The sequence below is a fragment of the Hyla sarda genome, chromosome 6 (assembly GCF_029499605.1).
Source record: "Hyla sarda isolate aHylSar1 chromosome 6, aHylSar1.hap1, whole genome shotgun sequence".
In the NCBI taxonomy this organism is placed as follows: domain Eukaryota; kingdom Metazoa; phylum Chordata; class Amphibia; order Anura; family Hylidae; genus Hyla; species Hyla sarda.
In genome coordinates, this window is record NC_079194.1 from 66,484,577 (window position 1) to 66,510,895 (window position 26,319).

The 26,319-nt window shown below is 43.4% G+C and overlaps 1 protein-coding gene across 2 annotated transcripts in view; it reads right to left on the minus strand.

Moving 5' to 3' along the window:
• CACNA1I (calcium voltage-gated channel subunit alpha1 I) overlaps nt 1-26,319 on the minus strand; it is a 721,300-nt gene that overhangs the window by 131,599 nt on the left and 563,382 nt on the right. For both annotated transcript variants that reach the window (XM_056524026.1, XM_056524025.1), the window contains exons 15-23: nt 23,350-23,440; nt 22,625-22,821; nt 20,916-21,314; nt 13,739-13,839; nt 10,158-10,281; nt 8,193-8,237; nt 5,588-5,656; nt 5,275-5,459; nt 2,799-2,925 (exon numbers count right to left, since the gene is read on the minus strand). In XM_056524026.1, coding sequence (XP_056380001.1) covers nt 2,799-2,925; nt 5,275-5,459; nt 5,588-5,656; nt 8,193-8,237; nt 10,158-10,281; nt 13,739-13,839; nt 20,916-21,314; nt 22,625-22,821; nt 23,350-23,440 — 1,338 coding nt within the window. The remainder of the gene's footprint in view (nt 1-2,798; nt 2,926-5,274; nt 5,460-5,587; nt 5,657-8,192; nt 8,238-10,157; nt 10,282-13,738; nt 13,840-20,915; nt 21,315-22,624; nt 22,822-23,349; nt 23,441-26,319) is intronic.

The window sequence follows — 26,319 nt, forward strand, 5'->3', positions numbered from 1 at the left end:
TCCGATGCACATTAGGAGGGGCTCCGTGCGGTAACGCACGGTGCAATCCAACCTGGCTCCGTTGACCGCGGAAATGTAGAGTGACTTGACGAGACGGGTCACCGGGATGCGGAATTTATTCACCAAGGACTCCCGAATAAAATTCCCAGAGGCACCAGAGTCCAGGCAGGCCACGGCTGAGAGGGAGGAGTTGGCTGAAGGGGAAATCCGCACGGGCACCGTGAGACGTGGAGAAGCCGACTTAAAATCAAGAGACGCCACACCCACGAGAGCTGGGTGCGAGCGTGCGTTTCCCAGACGTGGAGGACGGATAGGGCAATCCACCAAGAAATGTTCGGTACTGGCACAGTACAGACAAAGATTTTCTTCCCTACGGCGATTCCTCTCCTCCTGGGTCAGGCGAGACCGATCCACTTGCATGGCCTCCTCGGCGGGAGGCCTAGGCGTAGATTGCAACGGAGACTGTGGGAGAGGTGCCCAGAGATCTAAGTCTTTTTCCTGGCGGAGCTCTTGATGTCTCTCAGAAAAACGCATGTCAATGCGAGTGGCCAGATGAATGAGTTCATGTAGATTAGCAGGAATTTCTCGTGCGGCCAGAACATCTTTAATGTTGCTGGATAGGCCTTTTTTAAAGGTCGTGCAGAGGGCCTCATTATTCCAGGATAGTTCAGAAGCAAGAGTACGGAATTGTATGGCGTACTCGCCAACGGAAGAATTACCCTGGACCAGGTTCAGCAGGGCAGTCTCAGCAGAAGAGGCTCGGGCAGGTTCCTCAAAGACACTTCGAATTTCCGAGAAGAAGGAGTGTACAGAGGCAGTGACGGGGTCATCGCGGTCCCAGAGCGGTGTGGCCCATGACAGGGCTTTTCCAGACAGAAGGCTGACTACGAAAGCCACCTTAGACCTTTCAGTAGGAAACTGGTCCGACATCATCTCCAAGTGCAGGGAACATTGCGAAAGAAAGCCACGGCAAAACTTAGAGTCCCCATCAAATTTGTCCGGCAGGGACAAGCGGAGGCTAGGAGTGGCCACTCGCTGCGGAAGAGGTGCAGGAGCTGGCGGAGGAGATGGTTGTTGCTGCTGTAGCTGAGACTGAAATTGCTGTAGCTGTGACTGAAGCTGCTGTAGCTGCGACTGGAGTTGCTGTGTTATGGTGGTCAAGTACGACAGCTGGTGATCTTGTTGGGCGATCTGTCGGGCTTGCTGGGCGACCAGTGTAGTAAGGTCGGCGACAACTGGCAGAGGAACTTCAGCGGGATCCATGGCCGGATCTACTGTCACGATGCCGGCTGGCAGGAGGTGGATCCTCTGTGCCAGAGAGGGATTGGCGTGGACCGTGCTAGTGGACCGGTTCTAAGTCACTACTGGTGTTCACCAGAGCCCGCCGCAAAGCGGGATGGTCTTGCTGCGGCGGTAGTGACCAGGTCGTATCCACTAGCAACGGCTCAACCTCTCTGACTGCTGAAGATAGGCGCGGTACAAGGGAGTAGACAAAGCAAGGTCGGACGTACCAGAAGGTCGGGGCAGGCAGCAAGAATCGTAGTCAATAAGGAAAAGCAGGAGGTCAAATACACAGTATGGACAAACACAGTAACGCTTTCACTAGGCTCTAAGGCAACAAGATCCGGCAGGGAAGTGCAGGGACAGAGAACAGATATAGTCTGGGAGACGGTGAAAGCCAATTAAGCTAATTGGGCCAGGCACCAATCATTGGTGCACTGGCCCTTTAAGTCTCAGGGAGCTGGCGCGCGCGCGCCCTAGAGAGCGGAGCCGCGCGCGCCAGCACATGACAGCAGGGGACGGGAACGGGTAAGTGACCTGGGATGCGATTCGCGAGCGGGCGCGTCCCGCTGTGCGAATCGCATCCCCGACGGCCATGACAGTGCAGCGCTCCCGGTCAGCGGGACCGACCGGGGCGCTGCGGAGAGAGAGACGCCGTAAGCGCTCCGGGGAGGAGCGGGGACCCGGAGCGCTAGGCGTAACAGCAGGCTGGCAGCTCTGAGTGTTCTCCTTTGTGAACAATGCAGACTGGCAGCTCGTAGTGTTTGGACTCCAGCATGAGACTGAAATACTTGCTGCCAGGACTGGTAGGGAGACCCCTAGTGGTCATTTCTTCAAAGTGGAAAATTAAATAGAAAGAAGCATATTTTTTAATAACATGCAATTGTAAAGTTATTCAGCATACATTAATCTATAATATATCAAAAGTTTTTTTAATGAGAGGTACCCTTTAATGCACATTTAGCGGCTTTTTACTAGATATTTTATTGTATTTTACTACATGCTTTATAACTACCTACCCACAAGGGCCCTGTATAAGGAGGCTGTCATTATTATTATAAATAGTTTTTTATTGCATAGTAAAAAAAATATTTTTTCATCATTAATATGAAGCACAGTTCCATTTAGTTCTAGTCATCATGTATCAGGATACCTGGTATTAGTCTGGAGGCTTATGGTACCCCCCTTTTTTTCCCCTTTCTCTTTTAATGTTGTACTTTTATGAGGTGTAAGTACTATTCCATTTAGCCTCGACTAATTTTTTGTGAGCTGCACAAACCAAATAGTTTATTATTCTAATTTACAAATATTTAAAATGTAACTTTCTGGCACCAGTTGATTTAAATTTTTTTTTTGTTTTCCACCAGATTAAGTGCCCAGGGGGGTTCCCCAGCATGGGAGGAATCTAGGTAAATCCAACCCACATCCTTTTTATTTAGTGGAAGTCAAACAGGGTAGATGATGGGTATACATTTTATCAATAGAGTTTTTATATAATACATTAGGGATAATTGTACCTGAACCCCGAGGATCCCAAAGATGATGAAGAAGGCACAACAGATCAAGACAATATTTCCGATTGGTTTTAGAGAAGATATTAAGGTTTCTACAACCAGTTTGAGTCCCGGAGCTCGGCTGATAACCCTGATGAAGAAAAAATATAAGAAACAAACAGTTTATATTCTTGTCCCATGGTAAGAGTAATTTTATAGTTGTTTTTGTGTATAGTTAACTTTCAGAATAGAGCCCTTAATATTTTTTTCTTAATGAGGACATGTGGTAAGTGTATATATATATATATATATATATATATATATACATACATACATATAAAACCAAAGAATAAGTTGGCCAGCATTCTTCTGTTGCTGTGTATATATATATATATATATATATATATATATATATATATATATATGTGGTGTATGGTGCTGTGCTTTGCGGTGGCCATTGCTGCCGTGGTATCGTGTCTGTGGAATGGCGCAGTACAGGGTCTGGTCGGGCAGCATTGATGCTGCTCTTCCAGTGGGTTGTTCCCTCTGTGGGCACTAGTGTTGCGGCAGTAGTGGTCGCAGCTCAGGGCAGCACAATTTTATGCTAGGGATGTTAGGGACCTACTACTTGTGGGTGGCCGTGACGTGGCTAGCGGTCTTGCACTTTATGAACACTAACCACCTGTTAGTTTAATACTGTTACGACGAGCGCTCCGGGTCCCCGCTCATCCCCGGAGCGCTCACAGCGTTCTCTTATTCACAGCGCCCCGGTCAGACCTACCGACCGGGTGCGCTGCGATAATGTTCCCAGCCGGGATGCGATTTGCGATGCGGGACGCGCCCGCTCGCGATGCGCATCCAGATTCCTTTACCAGACCCGTTCCCCTTCTGTGCTGTCCCGGCGCGCGCGGCCCCGCTCCTTAGGGCACGTGCGCGCCGGGTCTTTGCGATTTAAAGGGCCGGTGCGCCACTGATTGGCGCATGAGGTTTTAATCAGTACCTTCACCTGTGCACTTCCCTACTTATACCTCGCTTCCCCTGCATTCCCTCACCGGATCTTGTTGCCATTGTGCCAGTGAAAGCGTTTCCTTGTGTGTTCCTAGCCTGTGTTCCAGACCTCCTGCCGTTGCCCCTGACTACGATCCTTCCTGCCTGCCCTGACCTTCTGCTACGTCCGACCTTGCTCTTGTCTACTCCCTTGTACTGCGCTTATCTCAGCAGTCAGAGAGGTTGAGCCGTTGCCGGTGGATATGACCTGGTTGCTACCGCCGCTGCAAGACCATCCCGCTTTGCGACGGGCTCTGGTGAATACCAGTAGCAACTTAGAACCAGTCCACCAACACGGTCCACGCCAATCCCTCTCTGGCACAGAGGATCCACCTCCAGCCTGCCGAATCGTGACAAATACATTTTGCTGAGTAGCCTAGGATCACTGTGCAAGATGTAGATGTACGACAATGTCTGTTTTTTCTCTTTTTGAGAATATATATACTGTATATAGTCACTCCCATACTCCAGTTCTGGTGTGTGTGTGTTGCAGCCCTGAACCTGATCTCACAGATGTGAGTACTGCAGGTGATTTAGCTTTATTTTACACCCCCAGAGCCTACCATTTTAAAATAAAGTCTCCATCTATCTGACTTTTCAAGGAAAAGTGCGGAGAGTCAACCAAATAGTATATTCCCTATATTGTGGAAACTGGGGGGCATAGCAAGACAATAAACATTGGGATGAGGGCACAAAAATATAGATGATTTTATTTTTTCATTTTTTTATTTGGCAGCAGATCTTCTTCAATATTGCTGCTTTATAGAAACATACAGACCAAGAGTTGAAGGAAAACATACAGGTATATATAGTATAAATACTACAGTGTATTAGCGCTGTGCCACCTGTTTAATGTATTGGCATTGAATGTGAGCTCCAACCCAGGATATACACCAATAGTGGTAAAACTCCAAAGATCAATAATGGTGAAACTCCAATGATGACTGCCTAGAGATGCCTTTTGATATAGTATATGTGAGAAGTTAGGAGCTATGTTGAAACCATAGACACTTTTGCCCAAACTTCAGAGACTACTTCCTTGAATCCAGTTTATTACAGGTCTTTGATGATCCCAGATAGAAAGTGATCACTGACATATCACTTCTCTTACAATGGCCTGGTTAACTAATGGTTTCTTTGCCTGATGGACTACCGATGTAGAAGAGTTAACTATCAGAGCCATAGAATCTTAACTAGGTGTGTTAACCTACCAAGTCTGACTATTAACTGTACGGGCATAGATTTCTTTAAGAAGTTGTAGTGCATTTTCTAGATATCTTATCCCACCAAGTCTGACTGTTAACTCCATTACATCTGTACTATACATATATATATATATATATATATATATATATATATATATATATATATATACACATACATACATACTAGGGACTCCCTACCAGTTATCACATTACTGCTAGTAAGCAGGAGCATAACCACTTCTATTTACCTTAGAGGTCGTAATGTTCGTAGGAGACGTAGAACTCTCAAAACTCCAAGAATCTTTGCTCCACCAGCAGACGCCACAGAAACCACAATATCGATTAATGACACGAAGACAAGGAACCCGTCTAGAATATTCCAGCTACTGCGGAGATATGCCTGGTCTCCAAAATAAAGTCCCAGAGAAACCACCTGAAGAAAACATAGTAGAGGCAGAGATGAATTATACTGGAACAAAAAGATAAGCAGAACATTTCCATATGGAGAGGACAAATGTGAATAAATATTTGACTTCCTAAGATTTGAATAAATAGACAAACCTTCAATGTCATCTCTGCCACAAAGATAGCGGTAAATATGTAGTTTGATATACTGAGAAACAGCCTCTCCTGCAGAAGATAAGAGAAATAACATTAGTAAGAATGGAGATAACATGAGGGAAAATAAAGTAAAAAAAGGTTTATGATATGAGGTATTGGTCTGTATATAAAGTTGTCCATATATTTCAGATAGCTCTTAGCTCCATCAGCCAACAGCCTTCTCTCCTGATCTCCATATACATGTACATGCTTTGCTCAGCTGAGAATGCATGTCTTCTGAATGGGGAGCAAGACACTTCTTCTCACTACTTATCTATCCACGTATGTTGGGGAGAATCAGGATGCTGTCATACACATTAGGGGGTTGGCCAAACCCACTAAAATTGGCTGGCTCCCCAATGTGTATGCTTAGCTTTAGTGTGTATGCTTAGCTTAAAGGGGCTTTGCCACCACTGACATTTAGAGCAATGGGCATTCCCTAGAGCAGTGATTCCCAACCAGGCATCGCCTTTGGCTGTCCAGTCATAGTTGGGGGCACCCTGGTTAGGGTGAGCTAAAGAATAAGGTAAAGGTGTCTGATTGGAAGCATTACTATGCATACCCAACCATTGCTCTATTTATTGTCTCTGGAGTGCCAAAAATAGCTGAGAACAATGCTTGGCTATCTTTAGTATTCTCACAAACAATGAATGACGCGATGGTCCAGCACGTACAGCTCCATTCAAAGGCTTGTTCTCAAGATCATGGGACGCTTATTCCCTTCCCTGTTGATAAAGGGAAAATGACAATTGTGGCAAAACCCCTACTAAAATATCTACTGGAAAGTTATATGAACACAAGCTAAGGACACTTTTGAGTCAATTTGTTTTCACTGAATTTTATCTACCTTGTGGTAAAACATTTTTATTTAGTAGTGTTTTTTTTTCACATTATTCTGTGCTGGGGGAAAGTACTGTATACTGTATGCCTGTATGGGGTCGGTGATTCATTTGCACTTTTCTTTAAATGAATTGGATCGAGTCTGATTTTTCAGAGAGCCTTTCTCATGGGACTGACACTTAAAGGGGTGTACTCTACCCACAGACATCTTATCCTCTATCCAAAGGATAGGGGATAAGATGTCTGATTGCGGGGGTCCCACCGATGGGACCCTCTCCCTGATCTTTATGCTTCACCCCGACATTCTAAACAGTGTGTTTAGAACACTGGGTTCCCGCAGGAGGAAAGGTGATGTCACACCACACTCCCTCCATTCATGTCTATGGGAGGGGGCATGATGGCTGTCACACCCCTTTCCATAGACATGAATGGAGTGGGTGTGACATCGCATCACAAGGGGACGTGACGTGAAGTCATGTCTCCCACCACGGGAACCCAATGTTCTAAACATACAGAGGGAGATTCATCAACACTTGTGTAGAGGAAAAGTTGACCAGTTGCCCATAGTAACCAATCAGATCACTTCTTTCATTTTTCAGATGTCCTTTTAAAAATGATCTAATTGGTTGCTATGGACAACTATTCAACTTTTCCTCTGCACAGGTTTTGATAAATCTCTCCTACTGTTTAGAATGCTGGCAGTGCACAGAGATCATAGGGGGTCCCAGCGGCAGGACCCCCACGACCAGACATCTTACCCCTTTTCCTTTGGATAGGGGATAAGATGTCTGTGGGCGGAGTATCCCTTTAACACTAAGCAGCTTCCACTGTACTGAAATACATGTTAGCTCCAGAAGAAACAAGCTTCAAAATATTTAATACAAACCAATGGCAATGTTTTTTCTTTTTACTGCATCGAAGTCACAACACATTAAGGGAGATTCATGAAAATCTGTCCAGAGGAAAAGTTGACCAGTTGCCCATAGCAACCAATCAGATACCTTCTTTCGTTTTTCAGAGGCCTTTTCAAAAATGAAAGAAGCAATCTGGTTGCTATGGGCAACTCAGAAACTTTTCCTTTCAACTTTTATCTTCACACCTTCAGTACAATATGTTATAGCACAAATGCATTGTATACAGATAATACAGATTATTATTATTAGACAATGAACAGTCTATATGCGTACTGGAGTAGGAACAATTTAGCTTGACTTTATGGTCACGGAACTCAGGTACTATAAAGTGCAAAGATAAAGAAGTTGAAATTGAGAAATTGCACTGACCGGACCAAAAACCGTGGTATGCCATGGTTTTATTTCCGGTTAGAGAACTGTATACGGGGCAAAAATGAGCCGACCGGAGTCAGCGTTTGACTCCGGTCGGCTCGTTGAAATTAATGTGGTTCAGGCCAGATCCGGCTGAGATACGGGAGCGGCTGCTCCTCTCAACCGGATCCAGCACCCGTACACTACAAACGTAGTGTGAACCCACCCTAATACTGCTTTTCGTTTGACAATGTAAATTTTTTTACCACATAGTAAATAAAATGCAATAAAAAAGTTTGATTTAACAGTGTCAGTAGTCTTTATTGTACGTAACTATTTTCTGTAAAACACAACTACAACTAATATTATACCAGCCAACAGATTATGGGTTGTAAATCAGTAAAATCTGGAGAAATGCAGGTGAATAGGAGTAAATCAAAAGCACAATCAATAATACATACTATAGGGATATGGCCGGACATGGTGGATTCGCTGTGTATTTTCTGCTGTGGATTCCGGTGTGGAATTTGCAAAATGAAAAAGAAAACCTCAATGTACCGTATTTAAAAACACGCAGTTACTAGTTTTGCTGTAGGTGTGCAGGATGTCTGCAGCTAAATCTGCAACACAGTGAATGCAATGTGGATTTTGCCTCCACAATGAATTCAATGGAGAATATCTGCAAAAAACATGTCCTCATTCCTCATGTATAGACATGACGTGGATTTTACATCTGCACAATATGGTAATTTCCACTTGGAAAGTGTGATTGCTTTCCACAGCATGTCAGTAAAATTCTTATATCTTATCCACATTGCTGCTACTGTCTATGCTGCAGATTTTCTGTATACAAATTAGCAGTGTAAATGCCACATGTGGATGAACCCTTATTTGTAGTTCTAGGGGGACCTTTACTATGCTGGACCAGCGGCCTGAATGCTGAAAAGTCCCACATTTCTGCACAAAAATGTGTGACTTTTCAGGATTTACACCACTTGCTCCAAGGGGGAGGGAAGGAGACAGGAAAGGGGTTTAAGCCTTGCATGGAGGGGAGAGGGGGGTGCCAATGTGCGTTCTCCTAACATGTAAGTTTAGGGTCGAATTGTGACATCTAAAGCTGCAAAAATATACATCACCTCAATAGGTATTGCATATTTTTGCCTTGGGCACAATGGCAGCCATGGAGTTTTACCTGCATGTGGTGTACTAAATGTTGCACATAGTAAATCTCCCCCCCTAGTGTTTTACAAGTCTTCCACAATTCCTATTCTTTACGCAGGAGTCTCCAACCTGTGACTATCCAGGTGGTGCCCAACTCCAACACCCAGTGTGTCCAGACATGCAGGGTCTTTAAGGAGCAGAGTGAGAGCAGTAGTTTGCAACGACTGTAGAACCACAAGTTGGAGAGGACTGTAGTAAGGTGTATAATACGCATTTTGTAGCTTCTTTTATTTTTTGCAGTTGGAGTAAACAGCCTGTTCTTTATTGGATGTTTCTTGTACAGGCACCTTTGTACTTTCATATAGTGCTTTTCTACAGAAGCAGTAAATACTATACAAAAGGCATTTCTACAGGACCATGTCTGGTTGCAGACAACTGACTCTAGTAACATAAGCAAACAAAGCTTTTTCTTTTATCATTGACTTATATTAAAGAGACACTACAATTTAAGGGGTTGTCCGGTGAAAGACAACTTACCCCCTATCCATAGAACAGAGACAAGTGTCTGATCACTAGGGGTCCAACCGCTGGGATACTCAGCAATCTCCAAAACGGGGCCCTTGCTTTCAGAGAGAGTGAGTGCTGCACTCGGACATCTTTGGCGCTCCCACAGAAATTAATGGAGCAGTCTGTAGGATGGGCTGTCTCTAATCCCCATTCTGGAGATTGTGAAGGGTCCCATGATCAGATAGCCTAGCCTGTAGATAGGGGATGAGTTGTCTTTCACTGGACCACCCCATTGACTGTTAGCTATAGATACAGCATAAATAATTTGTTCAAGATCATATTCATCTTAGAATAATAATAATTATTTTTATTATTATTAACAAGAACAAGAACAACTATTATTATTATTATTATTATATTTGTTTATAAAGAACCATACATTTTACAGCACTTTACAATTCTAGAAAAGCAATTCTTATAAAATAGCAGCATAACCCAGGAATAGATCAGGTCACTTCTATTCTACCTTAGGGATAAGAGTTCAGGAACACAACCCATTACCATGATTATCCCCCTTTTTATCTATGTACTATTACTTAGATAGCATCTATTGGAGATCTTAGAGTTTATACATCCTATTCGGATAGGGTTAACCTTATCATTCCTCTCCCGGCTTACTGACTTAATCAAGTTCTATTACTACAGTCACTACAAGAAGAGCAGGAACCGGCATCCAGAATAATAAAGATGATTCTCACCGTACTCTTGTGCTCAATCTGAGGCCTCTCCAGAGCAATGGTGATGCAGTTGAGGAAAATAAATGCGAGGACCACATAGTCGAAAAGCTTGTGTGCAATTATTGTCTGACACATGATGCGAAACCTGCACGGAACGGAGACAGAGGCTATAACAATTCAATCCGAAGAAGCTGCTGAGAAATGCTACTCCACAACACTGTTCTATGTGTTAGCTCTGTATATAAAATAATGATCATTGTGGCCTAAATAAAACAGATAAGCGCCTGTATTATTTCTGTCTGTGAGACCAGATTGAGGATTCAGTGGTTGTTGGATTATATTCAAGCTTATGTCGTGCAATACTCCATTCATTAAGACTTGGTGCCAGAAAGTGAAATTGCATATTTTGGCTTGAAAGCCACATAATGAGTGATCTCATTGTAACATATAGTCATTTCTGTGCCACAACATCCATGCAGCTGCTGTCCAAGGTCCTAGAAAAACCTCTCAAGCTTGTGAATGTCTCGCTGTAATTCTGAGCACAGTTATTTCTGCTGTGCGTCACCTCATTTTATAGGTTTATGGTAGTCAGCGAACTAGAAGTGGAGCGGGAGGAAGCACAATGTTCCAGGAGTGTTTTCAGCAAATGGATGAAAGAATATAGTTTGAGAATTTGATCAAACGGAGCCTTAGAATGCACATCCATTACCATAGGAGCCCGAGAATTTAATCTCCAAACATAAATTACCGCACTGATCTAATTTCTGTAATAATACATAAAAGGCGAGACTTAAAGTGTTTATATATTATGCCAATTTGGTTCTTAAACCAAGAGAGTTATTTCCATCTACTCGCTCCATGAACAAGGTATTTTATATATACATTTATATACATTTCTTGTCTGATTAGAGATCTAATAGTTGACATCTTGTGCAGATGGTGATTATTTTATATCATTATGACTCCAAGTTCTGAAAATTGCAGTCTGAGTTTTATTTTAGGTGCAAAAAGGATATGCAAAGAAGCTCTCTGATGCCACCTTTTGAAGTACCTACTAGAGTCCTGCACCCGTTTTCTTAATCCCGCTCTCACCCCCTCTCATTGAATTTCTGACTGTTACCCCCCACTCCGGCAAGGTATGTGTTCCACTCCCGCTTACTCCCACCACATGTGGGTCCAAACCGCTTGCTATTGCAAACATGTTTTCACAGCTTTTAGAGAGAGCCTCCCTGTGCCATTTCATTACTCTCTTGTGCAATTTAATTAGCCCCTTGAGGAATTTCAGAGGTTTGTGGGATTGCTCCTGCCCGCTTAAGACCAAAAATTGCCTGCTCCTGCTGCAAGTTTTATATTGGGTCTTGCTGGATCCATGGGATCCCAATCCCATTGCAGTCCTCTAGCTACCCCAATAGGTGGCATCAGAGAGCTCATTTGCATATTCATCTTCTCTGTGAAATATGAATGACCTAGAAGTCTCCATATGTCTTTATGACCCTCTCTTCAAAGAGAAACATTACCCCTTTGCACTTTTTGGTTAGGTGCAAATATGTTTCAACCCATCATAAAATAGGTAAATAATTCATATTTATGTACGGTTGAAGGGGTGATCTGGTCTGGGAAGAGAAATCTTAGATTGCAGGTGTTTAAATTGTCCCCGTCATTAAGAAAAAAACTTTTGACATGATCCCTCTGGGTCTGATCTCTAGATATTGCTGGGATTAGGACACGGTAGCACACTTTACTCCTGGCCTAGATCTCCATCCAGCTGCACTAGGTGAGCTCTAATATAAGTCTATGGAGCCTGCCTAGTGCTGCTGGACTGAGATCATGGCCAATAGGGGAGTGAATCAAGCTAACATGCTCTTCTCTTGGAGCTAATAGACATGGAGACACAACTTGGATAACTTCATATAATATATAGAGTAAAAAAAAAAAAACTGTTGAAAACCATGCTTCCCTATCTGCATGGTGTTTAAAGGACCCCCAGTGATTTCAAAAACAACAATCCCTGAGTGTCCCTTGTGAATATAGCATTTTTGTGAGTGCATTTTTGTGACTGCCTCTCTATTCACTTCTATGGGATTGATGGAGTTTTGGCTACCCTGAATGCAATAAATAACTTCCAAGAGATGGTATGTACAGTATCTCATACAACCCAAAAAAACTTTACTTTGTGCTGATGAGGAGCTACAACCCACAAATGTCTACAATTGTCTTAATATGGGCATCTTTGGTATGGCTACTAACCCAAGTCATGTTGCGAAGCTCTATGCAGAGTTGAACACTGACTTCCAGGCTGTATGTAGTGAGCGCTAAAGAGACAGTTTTCTTCCTTCGTAGAAAAGCTGTTTTGCACAATTTTTCCAAGAAACAATGAATTGACAACTTGTACGGAGGATAACCGTTGCCCAAGCTTTGCTGCATGTTCTCATTGTGCGCATATGACTGGTGGACTTGTGCAAACAGTTGCGGCACTAGTCCATGCCAATGTCACTGAGCACCAGGATGCGGTTCTCAACTACTTGTTTACAGAAAGATGAGATGCTGAGCTTTAGTGTTGGTCCACACAGAGCCCAATGCTGACATACTGGCAAATTTTGGGGTGCACAGCAGTGCATGAGAATACCGGAAGAAGGAGACCTGAAAGGCCAGAAGAGTTTCCATATTCAGAGACTGGCGCATTCCCGTTAGTATTGTTAAGGTGGAGCAGGTTGTGGCAGAAAGTAGCCTCTCAAAGTTGGAAATAGTAGCATGGGCTGTAGACCAGGTTGGACCTCTGGAGGTAGTCCTGAGCAAATAGAGTCATACCATTATAAGTTCTTCAACTTCAATGTATGTGTTGTCCTGGCAAAACCCTTTAACAAACTCCACAGAGGGAATCAGTATATTCCAGCTAAGAAACAATGTATCCCCTATCCACAGGACAGGGTGTGACTTTCTCAGGGGAACCCTCTGGCCTACACCTTCTGAGATGTACTCCTCTTGGCAGTGACGGCCCACTCAGCCAAACACCAGCCGCAGTGGTGTATGGCCTCTGTTGGTGATTGGCTGAGCAGGCCATCACTGGGGAGATGGTTTACTGGGGAGAGTCGGGCCCCATTCTGGAGATAGGAGATACATTTTTAATAGCTGGAAAACCCCTTTAAGGGCGGGTTCACACTACATTTTAAAGAAACGGTCACCGGATCTGGCTGGTGGGGGGGGGGGGGGGGAGTGAAAACCGGGCGCTCCCATATCCCAGCTGGAACCACCCCATCCCTTATCTCATTCATTTGAATGAGTCACTATCTGACTCCAGTTGGCTCATTTTTGCCCCCTTTCCGTTTTTTTGACAGGACCTAAAACCGTGGTATGCTGCGATTTTAGGTCTGGTTGCAAAACCGGATACAGGGCAAAAATTTGCCAACTGGAGTCATTATTTGCCTCCGGTCGGCTCATTCAAATAAATGATATGGGCCATGTCCGGCTGGGATATGGAGGCACCCGGTTTTCACTCGCCCAGACGGATCCGGTGACCCTATCTTCAAAATGTAGTGTAAACCCACCCTAAGGCAGTACGTTGAACTAAAACAGACATTTTTAGAAAGTCTTTGATGCGTTACCTGTTCTGAGGTGAGAAAAGGAATATGGACCAGTCCTCTCGTAATTCACACCAATCCGGACGATACACCTCGATCATTTTTCTGATCCGGAAACATAAGCTCTGTAGGGAGAAGCAATAATCTCTTATGACAACATAATATTTCTGACTTTTATATTCACTAAGCATTTACAAGTCACTTGTTTACATGTAATTGGGGCTGTCATCTGCTGCCACCACTCAGCAATGTGTCATCTTCTTTGGGGAAACTCTCCGTTCATGTCACAGTGTTTGCTCTACATTCTCACAAACACCATTACTTTCGGCTGTCAGCAGTCCCTTTCATGTCAATATTTGGCAAACGTCCCCGGAAGAGTAATATCAGGCTGATCATGGCTAATCCATAATCATCTCTTATTCAAGATACATTGTAACGTCAATTGATTTGAATACTAATCGTAGTGCCGGGTCTCTACTGACTGGACATCTCTTTATTCAGATTATTAATTATACGTCATCATATTAGAATTGATTTATTTTGTTAAACAGGGTTATCCCAAGATGAATAGTTATTCCCGATCCCAGTTTTTCCCAACCAGCGTGCCTCCAGCTGTTGCAAAACTATAACTCCGGGCGTGCTGGGAGTTATATTTTTGCAACAGCTGGAGGCACACTGGTTAGAAAACACTACCCTCTTTGATAACTAGCTGATCGGTTGGACCCAATGGCTAGAACCCCAACTGATCATAAAAATCTATTGTTTCCTGAGAGAATGGAACTGCAGTGCACATGCTCTATTTCTCTATTCGCCGTCTATGGGACATCTGAACATAGCTAAGTTAAACTGAGTTCCATATTGAATGTATGAATGAAGTGGTAGTTAAGGGCCCATTCACACTACGTATTTTCTGAGCAGAATTCCGCTTTGAAAATACGGTGCAGCAACCTCCCATTGTTCTCAAAGGGATTCTTCTGCACCATTCACACTACGGAATTTCCACAGCAGAAATTCAAGACCCCAGACTCTGCTGGTGGTCCTAGCGTTGGCGGCTGCTCAGTCTGGAATCTCGGCTCAGAATATCTCTGTGAGGGTATTCTGGATGGAGTGGGCGCAGGCAAACCAAGTCGGCTGTAGGACCACTCGGAAACTCTATTGACAGAGTCTGGGGTCCGGAATTCCGTAGTGTGAATGAGCCCTAAGCATGTGGTCTGCCGCTCCATCCACTCAGGGGACAATTGGCCACCAGTTGCATAAGAGGTGGGGATCCCAGTGGTGTAATGTAACTTCATTCTACAATTGAATTCTTTTTTAAAGGGGTTAACCCGGTATAAGAAGTTGTCCTCTATCCACAGGGTAATGGACAGAGGAGTTCAGCACTCAGTAATGTGCAGCTGCTCCATATTGAATGAATGGAGTGGTGTTTAAGGGCTCATTTACACTACGTATTTTCCGAGCGGAATTTCGTCCCTGAATTCTGCTTAGAAAATATATTGCAGCAGCCTCCTATTGTTCTCCATGGAATTCTGCTGCACTATTCACACTACGAAACCTCCACAATGGAAATTCAGGACCTCAAACATGTTCATTCTCTCGGCGGAAGCCGCTCTTAAAACATACCTGTCAGACCCCTCCCCCCAAAAAAATTGTTATATGTTGTTCAGTACCTCATCCTGATCATGTACATCTAATTGTTATGTGTCTCCGACCTATATTCATCTCAGAATTACCTTTATTTACTTGCCATCATGTGCTCAGTGAGGTTTCTGTCCATGCAGAAGCATGAGGCGTGTCCCTCTCTTCTCCTCACTATGATGACTCCTCCCCCTCCCTCACTCTGCTCTGACTCACAGAGGGTCCTGGACCTGCCTGCAGCCCTGTCAATCACTCATGGTGTCCATGACATGTCGATGACCACTCGAGACTGCAGGACTGGTATGTGTCCAAGGAGGCAGAGGGGCCCCCAGTGGCCAGTTTTTGACTTGGTTTTCAGTATGAAATACTGAAAATTTTCAAAGCAATTGTTGATTTCAAAGCAATTGTTAATCATGTTGTTTTTGAATGTTTTATAACATATCAAAAGTTATTGTATCTGACAGTGCCCATTTAAATGCACTGTCCTCCACTGAGACAGCACATTTTCGAGTGGTCCCAGCGCCGGATGGTTTTCCAAGTGCCCGCTCCGCCCAGAATCTCCACCAAGAAAATCTCCAGGCAGAGATTCCATAGTGTGAATAAGCCCTAAGCATGTGTTCTGCTGCTACATCCATTAGGGACAATTGACCTCCATTCTCAGGAGAGGTGGGGTTGGACCCCCTCCCCGATCAGCTAGTTGTCCCTCATTCTGTGGTCTTTTCAGTAGTCTGGAAAGTCCACACGTTGGCTATCCAGAAATGTTTGAAGTTGTAGTTTTGCAACAACTAGCGATCCAATGTTTGAAGAGCACTAGTATATGCCCACAAAGAGCACCAACAAAGATGGCACCAGTGTTTCCTCCATGTTCGGCATATTAAATTGGTACTCCAAAGGAAAAAAACGATTTTTAAATTATCTGTTACCAGAAAGTTACACAGATTTGTAAATTACATCGATATAAAAATCTTAATCCTTCCAGTACTCTGGATCATACAGCTGCTGTATGATCCAGAGAAAGTTGTGTAGTTCTCTCCAGTCTGACCACTGTGCTCTCTGCTGACACCTCTTTCTTTATCAGGAACTGTCAAGAGCAAGAGCAAGTCCCCCAAGCAAACCTCTGCAGAACAGTTACTGACACGGACTGAGGTAGCAGCTGAGAACACTGTGGCCAGATTGGAAAGAACTACACAACTTCCTCTGGAGCATACAGCAGCTGGTACTGGAATGCTTACATTTAAAAAAGAATAGAAGTAAATTACAGATGATGGCACCAGTTGATTTGAACAAATTTTGTTTCCTCCAGAGTACCCCTTTAAAGAAAAAATAGTTACAACAACATACTAATGCTGTTGAGTGCAATAGCAGCAGTAGTTGTCTGAAAGGGGGTTTTTAGCTCTATCAGGGTGAGATCATACTATTATTAATGCTCTATCATGACATCACATGGATAAGGTGAACCCATACTCGCTGGTTACATACAGCCGTGGGTATTCTAAATTATTAAAGAATTAAAGCACAGCATATATTTTTAAGATACTAAATATTGCTTACTTTTTAAATACAATTACCTTGAGTCAAAGAGCAAATAATTCATTGATTTCAGACAGCATTACGTAGACAACCCATTGATTTCAATGTAAACTGTGTAATGATTTATTTCCCCTGCAGTGGCACTGCAGGAGAATCGAACAATTGCCGCTGGGTTATCCCACAGATTACATCTGATCACTTAGCATTTCAGCAGCAGGACACTCTGTGGTTACTGTATTTTTGGAGGAACCCTCTAACAAAAAGGGATTGTGCTAAGCAAAATATGCACAATAATTTTCTCATTTTCTTTTTGTGATAGTGTTGCAATGAATGTCCACTATATCATTAATGGGCAGCCAAGCCTATTCTCGGTGTGCAGTCCTTTCGAAGGAAAGAGGCATTGCAGAGGTATTAAAGTGTATCTGTCATTTGCATAATTAAAAAATTATATAATATAGATAATACTATTAAATGTATATTTCTAATATACATTGGTTGAAAAATGTGCATTTTTAGGGTAAAAAAAATCCTGGCTTGTCCCTGCAGCTATTGACTGTATGTCTCTGTGCAGAGACAAAATGCAGGAAGTGTGGGACGGACAAGTAGAGCTCTGTACACCGAGAACAAGCAGGGCTCTGTACATTGAGGACAAGCAGGGCTCTGTACACTGAGAACAAGCAGGGCTCTGTACACTGAGGACAAGCAGGGCTCTGTACACTGAAGACAATCGGGGCTCTGTACACTGAGGACAAGCAGGGCCCTGTACACTGAGGACAAGTAGGGCTCTGTGCACTGAGGACAAGCGGGGCTATGTACACTGAGGACAAGAAGGGATCTGTACACTGAGGACAAGCAGGGCTCTGTGCACTGAGGACAAGCAGGGATCTGTGCATTGAGGACAAACGGATCTGTGCACTGAGGACAAGCAGGGCTCTGTGTACTGAGGACAAGCAGGGCTCTGTACAGTGAGGACAAGCAGGGCTATGTACACTGACGACAAGTGGGGCTCTGTACACTGAGGAAAAGCAGGGCCCTGTACACTAAGAACAAGTAGGGCTCTGTGCACTGAGGACAAGAAGGGATCTGTACACTGAGGACAAGAAGGGATCTGTACACTGAGGACAAACAGGGCTCTGTACAGTGAGGACAAGCAGGGCTTTGTACACTGAGGACAAGCAGGGCTCTGTACACTGAGGACAAGCAGGGCTTTGTACACTGAGGACAAGCAGGGCTCTGTACACTGAGGACAAGCAGGGCTTTGTACACTGAGGACAATCAAGGCTCTGTACACTGAGGACAAGCAGGGCTCTGTACACTGAAGACAAGCAGCGCTCTGTACACTGAGGACAAGAAGGGCTCTGTGCACTGAGGACAAGCAGGGCTCTGTACACTGAGAACAAGCAGGGCTCTGTACATTGAGGACAAGCAGGGCTCTGTACACTGAGAACAAGCAGGGCTCTGTACACTGAGGACAAGCAGGGCTCTGTACACTGAAGACAATCAGGGCTCTGTACACTGAGGACAAGCAGGGACCTGTACACTGAAGACAATCGGGGCTCTGTACACTGAGGACAAGCAGGGCCCTGTACACTGAGGACAAGTAGGGCTCTGTGCACTGAGGACAAGCGGGGCTATGTACACTGAGGACAAGAAGGGATCTGTACACTGAGGACAAGCAGGGCTCTGTGCACTGAGGACAAGCAGGGATCTGTACATTGAGGACCAACGGATATGTGCACTGAGGACAAGCAGGGCTCTGTGCACTGAGGACAAGCAGGGCTCTGTACAGTGAGGACAAGCAGGGCTCTGTACACTGACGACAAGTGGGGCTCTGTACACTGAGGAAAAGCAGGGCCCTGTACACTAAGAACAAGTAGGGCTCTGTGCACTGAGGACAAGCGGGGCTATGTACACTGAGGACAAGAAGGGATCTGTACACTGAGGACAAACAGGGCTCTGTACAGTGAGGACAAGCAGGGCTTTGTACACTGAGGACAAGCAGGGCTCTGTACACTGAGGACAAGCAGGGCTTTGTACACTAAGGACAAGCAGGGCTCTGTACACTGAGGACAAGCAGGGCTTTGTACACTGAGGACAATCAAGGCTCTGTACACTGAGGACAAGCAGGGCTCTGTACACTGAAGACAAGCAGGGCTCTGTACACTGAGGACAAGAAGGGCTCTGTGCACTGAGGACAAGCAGGGCTCTGTACACTGAGGACAAGCAGGGCTCTGTGCACTGAGGACAAGCAAGAATCTATACACTGAGGACAAGCAGGGCTCTGTGCACTGAGGACAAGCAGAACTCTGTACACTGAAGACAAGCAGGACTGTGTGCACTGAAGACAAGCAGGGCTCTGTGCACTTATGACAAATGGATCTGTGCACTGAGGACACGCAGGAATCTGTACACTGAGGACAAGCAGGGCTCTGTGCACTGAGGACAAGCAGAGCTCTGTACACTGAAGACAAGCAGGACTGTGTGCACTGAAGACAAGCAGGGCTCTGTGCACTTATGACAAATGGATCTGTGCACTGAGGACACGCAGGGCTCTGTACACTGAGGACAAGCAGGGCTCTGTACACTGAGGACAAGCAGGGCTCTGTGTACTCAGGATAAGCAGGGCTCTTTACATTTAGGACAAGCGGGGCTCTGTACTCTGAGGAGAAGCAGGGATTTGTGCACTGAGGACAAGCAGGAACTTGCACAAAGCCCTGCTTGTCCCGCCCACACTTCCTGCATTTTGTCTCAGCACACGGATTTTTTTTCCAATGTATATTACAAACATACATATAATGTGAATATCTACATTATATAAAAAGTTTTACCCCATCTGTGGTACAATATACCACAGATAGGGTATTGTATATAACAGTCTGCAAAAAGCCCACCAATAAGTTATTGCATGGCTACAGATTGTCATTACAGCATTGATAGGAGATATAATTGACAAGAGAGTACATAAACACTCAGTAAGACTCTGTTAACACCGCCATCAAGGCTGGATCCATTACACCACACTCCTGGATCCATTAAACTAACTGTGCCAACAGACCTTATAAATAATATGGTGTATGGTGGGAACTTTAATTGCAAACCTTTGAGTGGCTGAAAATCGACCAGTTGACATGTGACCAAACATTTAAAGGGGATTATGCAGCTTGTCCACCAAGTGTTGCATATTTGTTTTCTCTTAGGAATACAAGAACATTTTGCATATAACTGGAAAGTTATAGAACATGTGTAGTTTTCTACTGTAAAATGATTTTTTGAGTATCTTGCCAGTAGTTACACGCGCCATCTGGTTCGGTTTTTACCACCTGTTTGTTGATATGATAATTAATAGTGATAATTAAAGTGTCTTATGGCTGTAATTGGTTGGCTGGAAGATGTTTGAAGAAATCATCACATTTACAGCTTTCCATTACATTTTATTAATAGTGGAATCTAAAGGGCCTATATATTTTCATGAAATGGTAGGTGTTTGCCAATCTCTTTCCCATATTCTTAAAGTTACAAATAGGAGGGATTTATAAGTCCCCAACTTGTTGAGGCCCAGTGACCACATACAGATTACATAATGTAAGACATTTTTGTATTATACTATTGCATCATGGATATATATATATATATATATATATATATATATATACGCACACGTGTGAACAGAGGCATAGGATGGCACCACTAGTAGAAGCCAATGTGGGGGTTAATACAGGAACAGGAGCACAGTGCAGCAATAAAGACTAAAGCCAATAGAGTCTGCGATGGTGCTGGGATATAAACCAAAGGACATAAGTGCCAGATATATAGTCATATAGAATGCCGGAAGAAGCACACACCGTGTGAAATTGCCGGTAATAGCCTGTGTGCGCCAACTAGGAGCATCAAGTCGTGAACCTGGCAGTGAGTGCGGATATCTTTTGGTTCTATATATATATATATATATATATATATATATATATATATACACACATGTATGTGCACATACATATTGGAGAATTTTTTTTTGCAATGATCTGATCCTATTGCTTACATAATCGATCTCCTCTTCTTCCTCTTCCTTATCTTTTCGATTGTTCATCTTGGGAAAGACATCTTTCATGATCTGAGAAGCTTTTCCAGAGGCTTCAAGATATTCTCCAGATAAACAGGTTACTTTACAGGGTGCCTTGTGGTTTGTTTGTAGTCCAGGGTGATCTGGGATATCTGGGGAGCCCTTGTTGTCTAGAGACATAGCCCTCCGGTTTTTTAGGCTGGATGCTCTTCTGGAATGTATCCTTTCTTGATGGTCCTCACCACGAGAGAGTAAAGATTCATGCTCAGCTGTACATGGTCTTGGTTTAATGCTGGGGCGACGGCCTAAGCTGTTCCAGCTGGACCTACGGCTTCCCCATCCACCAGTTCTGTTCCAGTGAGGTGGGCGAGTTCCTGTCTGCAAACCAAGAAGGAAATTTTAACCATTCACTCCCAATAGATAATTCCCAGGCACCATTAATAGGTTTGTTTAGAAATAGAGAAACAGAGCTCATTTCTGCCAGAAAGAGCACTACACCTGTCCTCAGGTTGGGTGTGATATCACAACTTGGTTTTATTCACTTCAATGGAACTGAACTGCAATACCACACACAACCTGAGGACAGATGTGGTACTGATTTTATGAAAACATAGCTCTGTTTTTCTAATCCTGGATAACTTTGTTATTATGTATTGCCTTCTATAGATAAAAGCTAAACATTTTGTAAATCTTTATATAATAATGACAGAAAATAATTATGTGTGTTAGCAAAAAGGAAACTATATAGTTTAAAGGGGTACTCCGGCGCTAAGACATCTTATCCCCTATCCAAAGGATAGGGGATAAGATTCCTGACCGCGGGGGTCCCGCCGCTGGGGACCCCTGTGATCTTCCACGCCGCACCCCGTTAGCATGAGCCCCCGGAGCGTGCTCTCTCCGGGTCCGATTACTAGCGATCACAGGGACGGAGCATAGTGACGCCACGGCTCCGCCAGATGTGACGTCAAGACTCCGCCCCGTGTGACATCATGGCTCTGCCCCATCAATGCAAGCCTATGGAGGGGCGTGACGCCCCCTCCATAGGCTTGCATTGAGGGGGCGGAGCCGTGACGTCACTATGCTCCGTCCCTGTGATCGCTAGTAATCAGACCCGGAGCGAGCACGCTCCGGGGGCTGATGCTAACGGGGTGCGGCGTGGAAGATCACGGGGGTCCCCAGCGGCGGGACCCCCCTGGTCAGGCATCTTATCCCCAATCCTTTGGATAGGGGATAAGATGTCTTAGCGCCGGAGTACCCCTTTAAGTGTGCGTTACCATTATGGTAGAGGGGGGAAGGATTGGAAGTCCGGCCTCTGGAACCCACGCAATCTCCGAACGTTCTAAGTCTGGTTTGACTACACCATTCGAGACCCCTCCCATAGACATGAATGGAGGGGGCGTGGCGTGACGTCACAACCACAGGCGCCAGAAGCCGGCGTTCTGAACATAAATGTTCAGAACGCCAGGGGGGCAGCCCAAAGATTGCAGGGGTTACCAGCTGCCAGACCCCCTGCAATCAGACATTTTATCCTCTATCCTTTGGATAGGGGATAAGCTGCCTAGGGGAGAACTATCACTTAAATAATTAACCAAACTATTAAAAAAAGGGAAAGTATCTCGTATTTTCACATTTGTGACCAGTGAAGCTTTTATAGATTTCACTAGGGATACACTCAGATTACTACTTACCTGAGATCTCTGGTCGTAGGTTGTTCGGCCTAGTGACATCACGCTGCTTTTCCTGCAGTCCATGGCTAAAAGCATTTGTTCCCTCTGTAGAGAATTCCTGGAAGTGTTCATAACTCCTCCAGTGATCTGCTGGCTTGTTATAGGGTTGTTTTCAAGGTGTCCATTCGGAGTCATTGGAACAGTGCAAAGTTTTGGATCTAAACATACAAATGATGGCACTAACACAATATTTACACACATTGCTATATTTACCATTATGCTTGATATCTTTCTGGTTGTCTATTGCACAGATCTAAGTGTTCTACAAAGAGGGATTTTGTATCAAAAATCAATTTTTTTAAGAATTTACCATGGATTTATATTGGGTCATAAAAAGTTTTGAAAAGGCTATTACAGGCCATAGCTTTGCCATATTCATTTGCTCTGCTGTAATGTAGTAATGGTGTCATATGAAGTATACAGGCTTGGTGCCATGCTTATTTTTATGAGACTTTAAAGATTTATATTAATGGGTCATATCTTAAAGGGGTTATCCTAGAATAGAAAAACAGAGCAAATTTCTTTCAAAAAGAGCTCCACATCTGTCCACAGGTTGTGTAGTTGGCTCCATTCACTTCAATGGAACTGAGCTGCAGAATCACACCCAACCTGGAGACAGACCGGGAGTGTTTTTTGAAAGAAATTAGCTCTGTTTTTCTATTCCTGGATAATGGTTTATTTTTTACCTGACCCAGCCTGAGTTTCACGATATTTGTCACAGTCTTCCATGTTTGATGAGCTCCTTTCTTCATCAGAATACGACCTATTGGCATCCCCCTGTAAGTAAATAAATTCTTATAAATATATTTTACATGATTTCTGAACTTCATTATTGAATATTGTTTGACCGAATATTTGTCCTATGGACAATATAATGCCCCCAATCTGACAAGCACTGAGCAAAATATGTTCTGTATTATCCAAAAGTGACATTCAAACAGTGAACCATACCATAATTCTGGTATTATAGATCTATAGTATTGTATGTCTTATAGGCTCGGAGCTGGTGTAGATGTCAACTACAATTAACACTTGCTAGCCGGCGTAAATTGGAGTAAACTTGGCATGTGGGGAGGTAATGATCTTAGGATTAGTCACTTGAAATAACAAAAAAAATGGGGATAAGCCTTGTGCAAATATGCTTATTTATATCATGCCTGATGAAGCTGGTTATCCAGCGAAACGCGTTGCATGCCGGGAAATAAAGAACATTTTGCAATTGAAGTCTGTGAGCGCCGGTTTGATTCCTGTGCTGTTCCTTGGAGGGATCCTCTTGTGAGTGCTTTACCTGTGTTGCCAGGAACGGCTGCCTAACTTCACCCGTCGAGGGTTAATTTCCTACAGCCTACACCATAGTTGTACTTGGTCGTAGTACAACTCACTTCGGTGAGCAGTTTTGCTTCTAAACATTATATTGGTTTTAACGTTATCCCACTAGGAGCGCTTTCCCTTTTGTCTTTTGTGTCTTATAGTATTGTACAATAAAAAATTGTAAGCGTTTTATTCCTTTCAAACCATTTTTTGAAGCGTTTTATTCCTTTTCCAATTTTATTTTTACACCACACATCGTACAGTAATTTGATATAGGGAAATGTAATCTTCCCAGAATGCCTTGCAGCAGGGGTCAATGCGTTGTAGACACTCAGTGAAAGGGAACTTGTCAACCCATTTAGGCTGCACTCTCTAAACGCGGCATAAAGAAGTGACAGACATGATGATTTCAGCATTGTGTCACATATGTGTGCATGGGTTTTAGTTTTGTAGAATTCATGTTACAGCACAATACCACACATTTGTATTTTATAAAGTGAGACATTAATATTTTATTGCATCTTATGGCATCTTCTTTTAGTTTGTAACTCAAGTGGATGAATTATAAAGTGATAGAGTAAAGTGATGTTGACCCTCGAGTACTGAGCACTGTATGAGTGAAATACTTGACCCTATTACATAACACAAGACTCCTGTGTTCCGCATACCAATAAGGTCATTTTCATATTTTCCACTTAAGCAATTGTGGCCAAGATTTGCTAAAAATACTGGTGGGAAAAGGGACGGCACAATTCTCACATAACATATGGTTGAAACTAATTATAATTAGAGCCTTGTAATTGCCGGCTATTTAAACATTAAATCCTTCTAATACACATTAATATTCCTGTATTCCAGCTGTGCTATCCAGCCTGACTTATATCCCTGGACAGGAGAAAATGGGTTTAATTAACCATTAGGGCATTTCACATTAAATCCTGGAATGATAGATAGATCGATAGATAGATATGAGATAGATAGATAAATAGATGGATATAAAAAAAGTCCAAGCTGAGCAGCACATCAGTATATAGAAAAAAAAACTTTGGTGAAAAGTGGCAGAAGGAACTCAGGTCAGGAGCTCATAAGTATCCACAAAAAATAGAGAAGTTGCGGCAGCACACGGGAGTGTGAAAAAGGCCGCATGGGCGGCTGAAATGTTGCTACGGAATGGAATAAAATCACTTGAATTGTTACTCCCGTGTACTGCAGAAACTTCTCTATTTTTGTAAATTGATAGATGGATGGATAGACAGATACATAGGGGATTAGCTAGATGGAAACCAGAGGAACAGCACAAATATTAAAAATAAAACAACAGAATAGTGGTGACTAGTGTTGAGCGGCATAGGCCATATTCGAATTCGCGAATATTCGCGAATATATGAATGAATATTCGTCATATATTCGCGAATATTCGCATATTCGTTATATTCTCGATTTATTTTCGCATATGCGAATATTCGCGTACGCGAAAATTAACATATGTGAATATTAGCATATACAAAATTAGCATACGCGTAAATTCGCATATGCGAAAATTAGCATATGCAAATTTTCGCACGCCAGTCTCACACAGTAGTAATACAGCCTTCTTTACACCACACAAGCTGGAAGCAGAGAGGGGTGATCACTGTGATGTGTACTGTGAAGAAAAAAATAAAAATAAAAAAAATAAAAACGAATATTCGTAATTACGAATATATAGCGCTATATTCGCGAAATTCGCGAATTCGCGAATATGCGATATTCGCGAATAATATTCGAATTGCGAATATTCGCGAGCAACACTAGTGGTGACGGCAGATATAAGAGCCCTGGTAAGAGGCCCTAAGTCATTAAGAAAGTCCAAGAAGTCTGCAGCACACAAAAATCAGTGCAAAAAGTAAGGTGTTTATTCCATTTCCAGTTAAAAAAAAAGTGCCTTTTGTGGATTAGTTAGATAGATAGAATAAAAACAGCACATTGAGACTTAAAGGGGTACTCCACTGGAAAACATTTTCTTTTAAATCAACTGGTGCCAGAAAATTAAACAGATTTGCAAATTACTTCCATTAAAAAATCCCAATCCTTCTAGTACTTATCAGCTGCTATATAATACACAGGAAGTTCTTTTCTTTTTGAATTTTCTTTCTGCCTGACCACAAGTGCTCTCTGCTGACACCTCTGTCCATGTCAGGAACTGTCCAGAGTAGGAGCACATCCCTATAGCAAACCTCTTTTGCTCTGGACAGTTCCTGACTTGGACAGAGATGGCAGCAGAGAGCACTTGTGGTCTGTTTAATTTTCTGGCACCAGTTGATTTAAAAGAAAATGTTCTCCAGTGGAGTACCCCTTTAACCCCT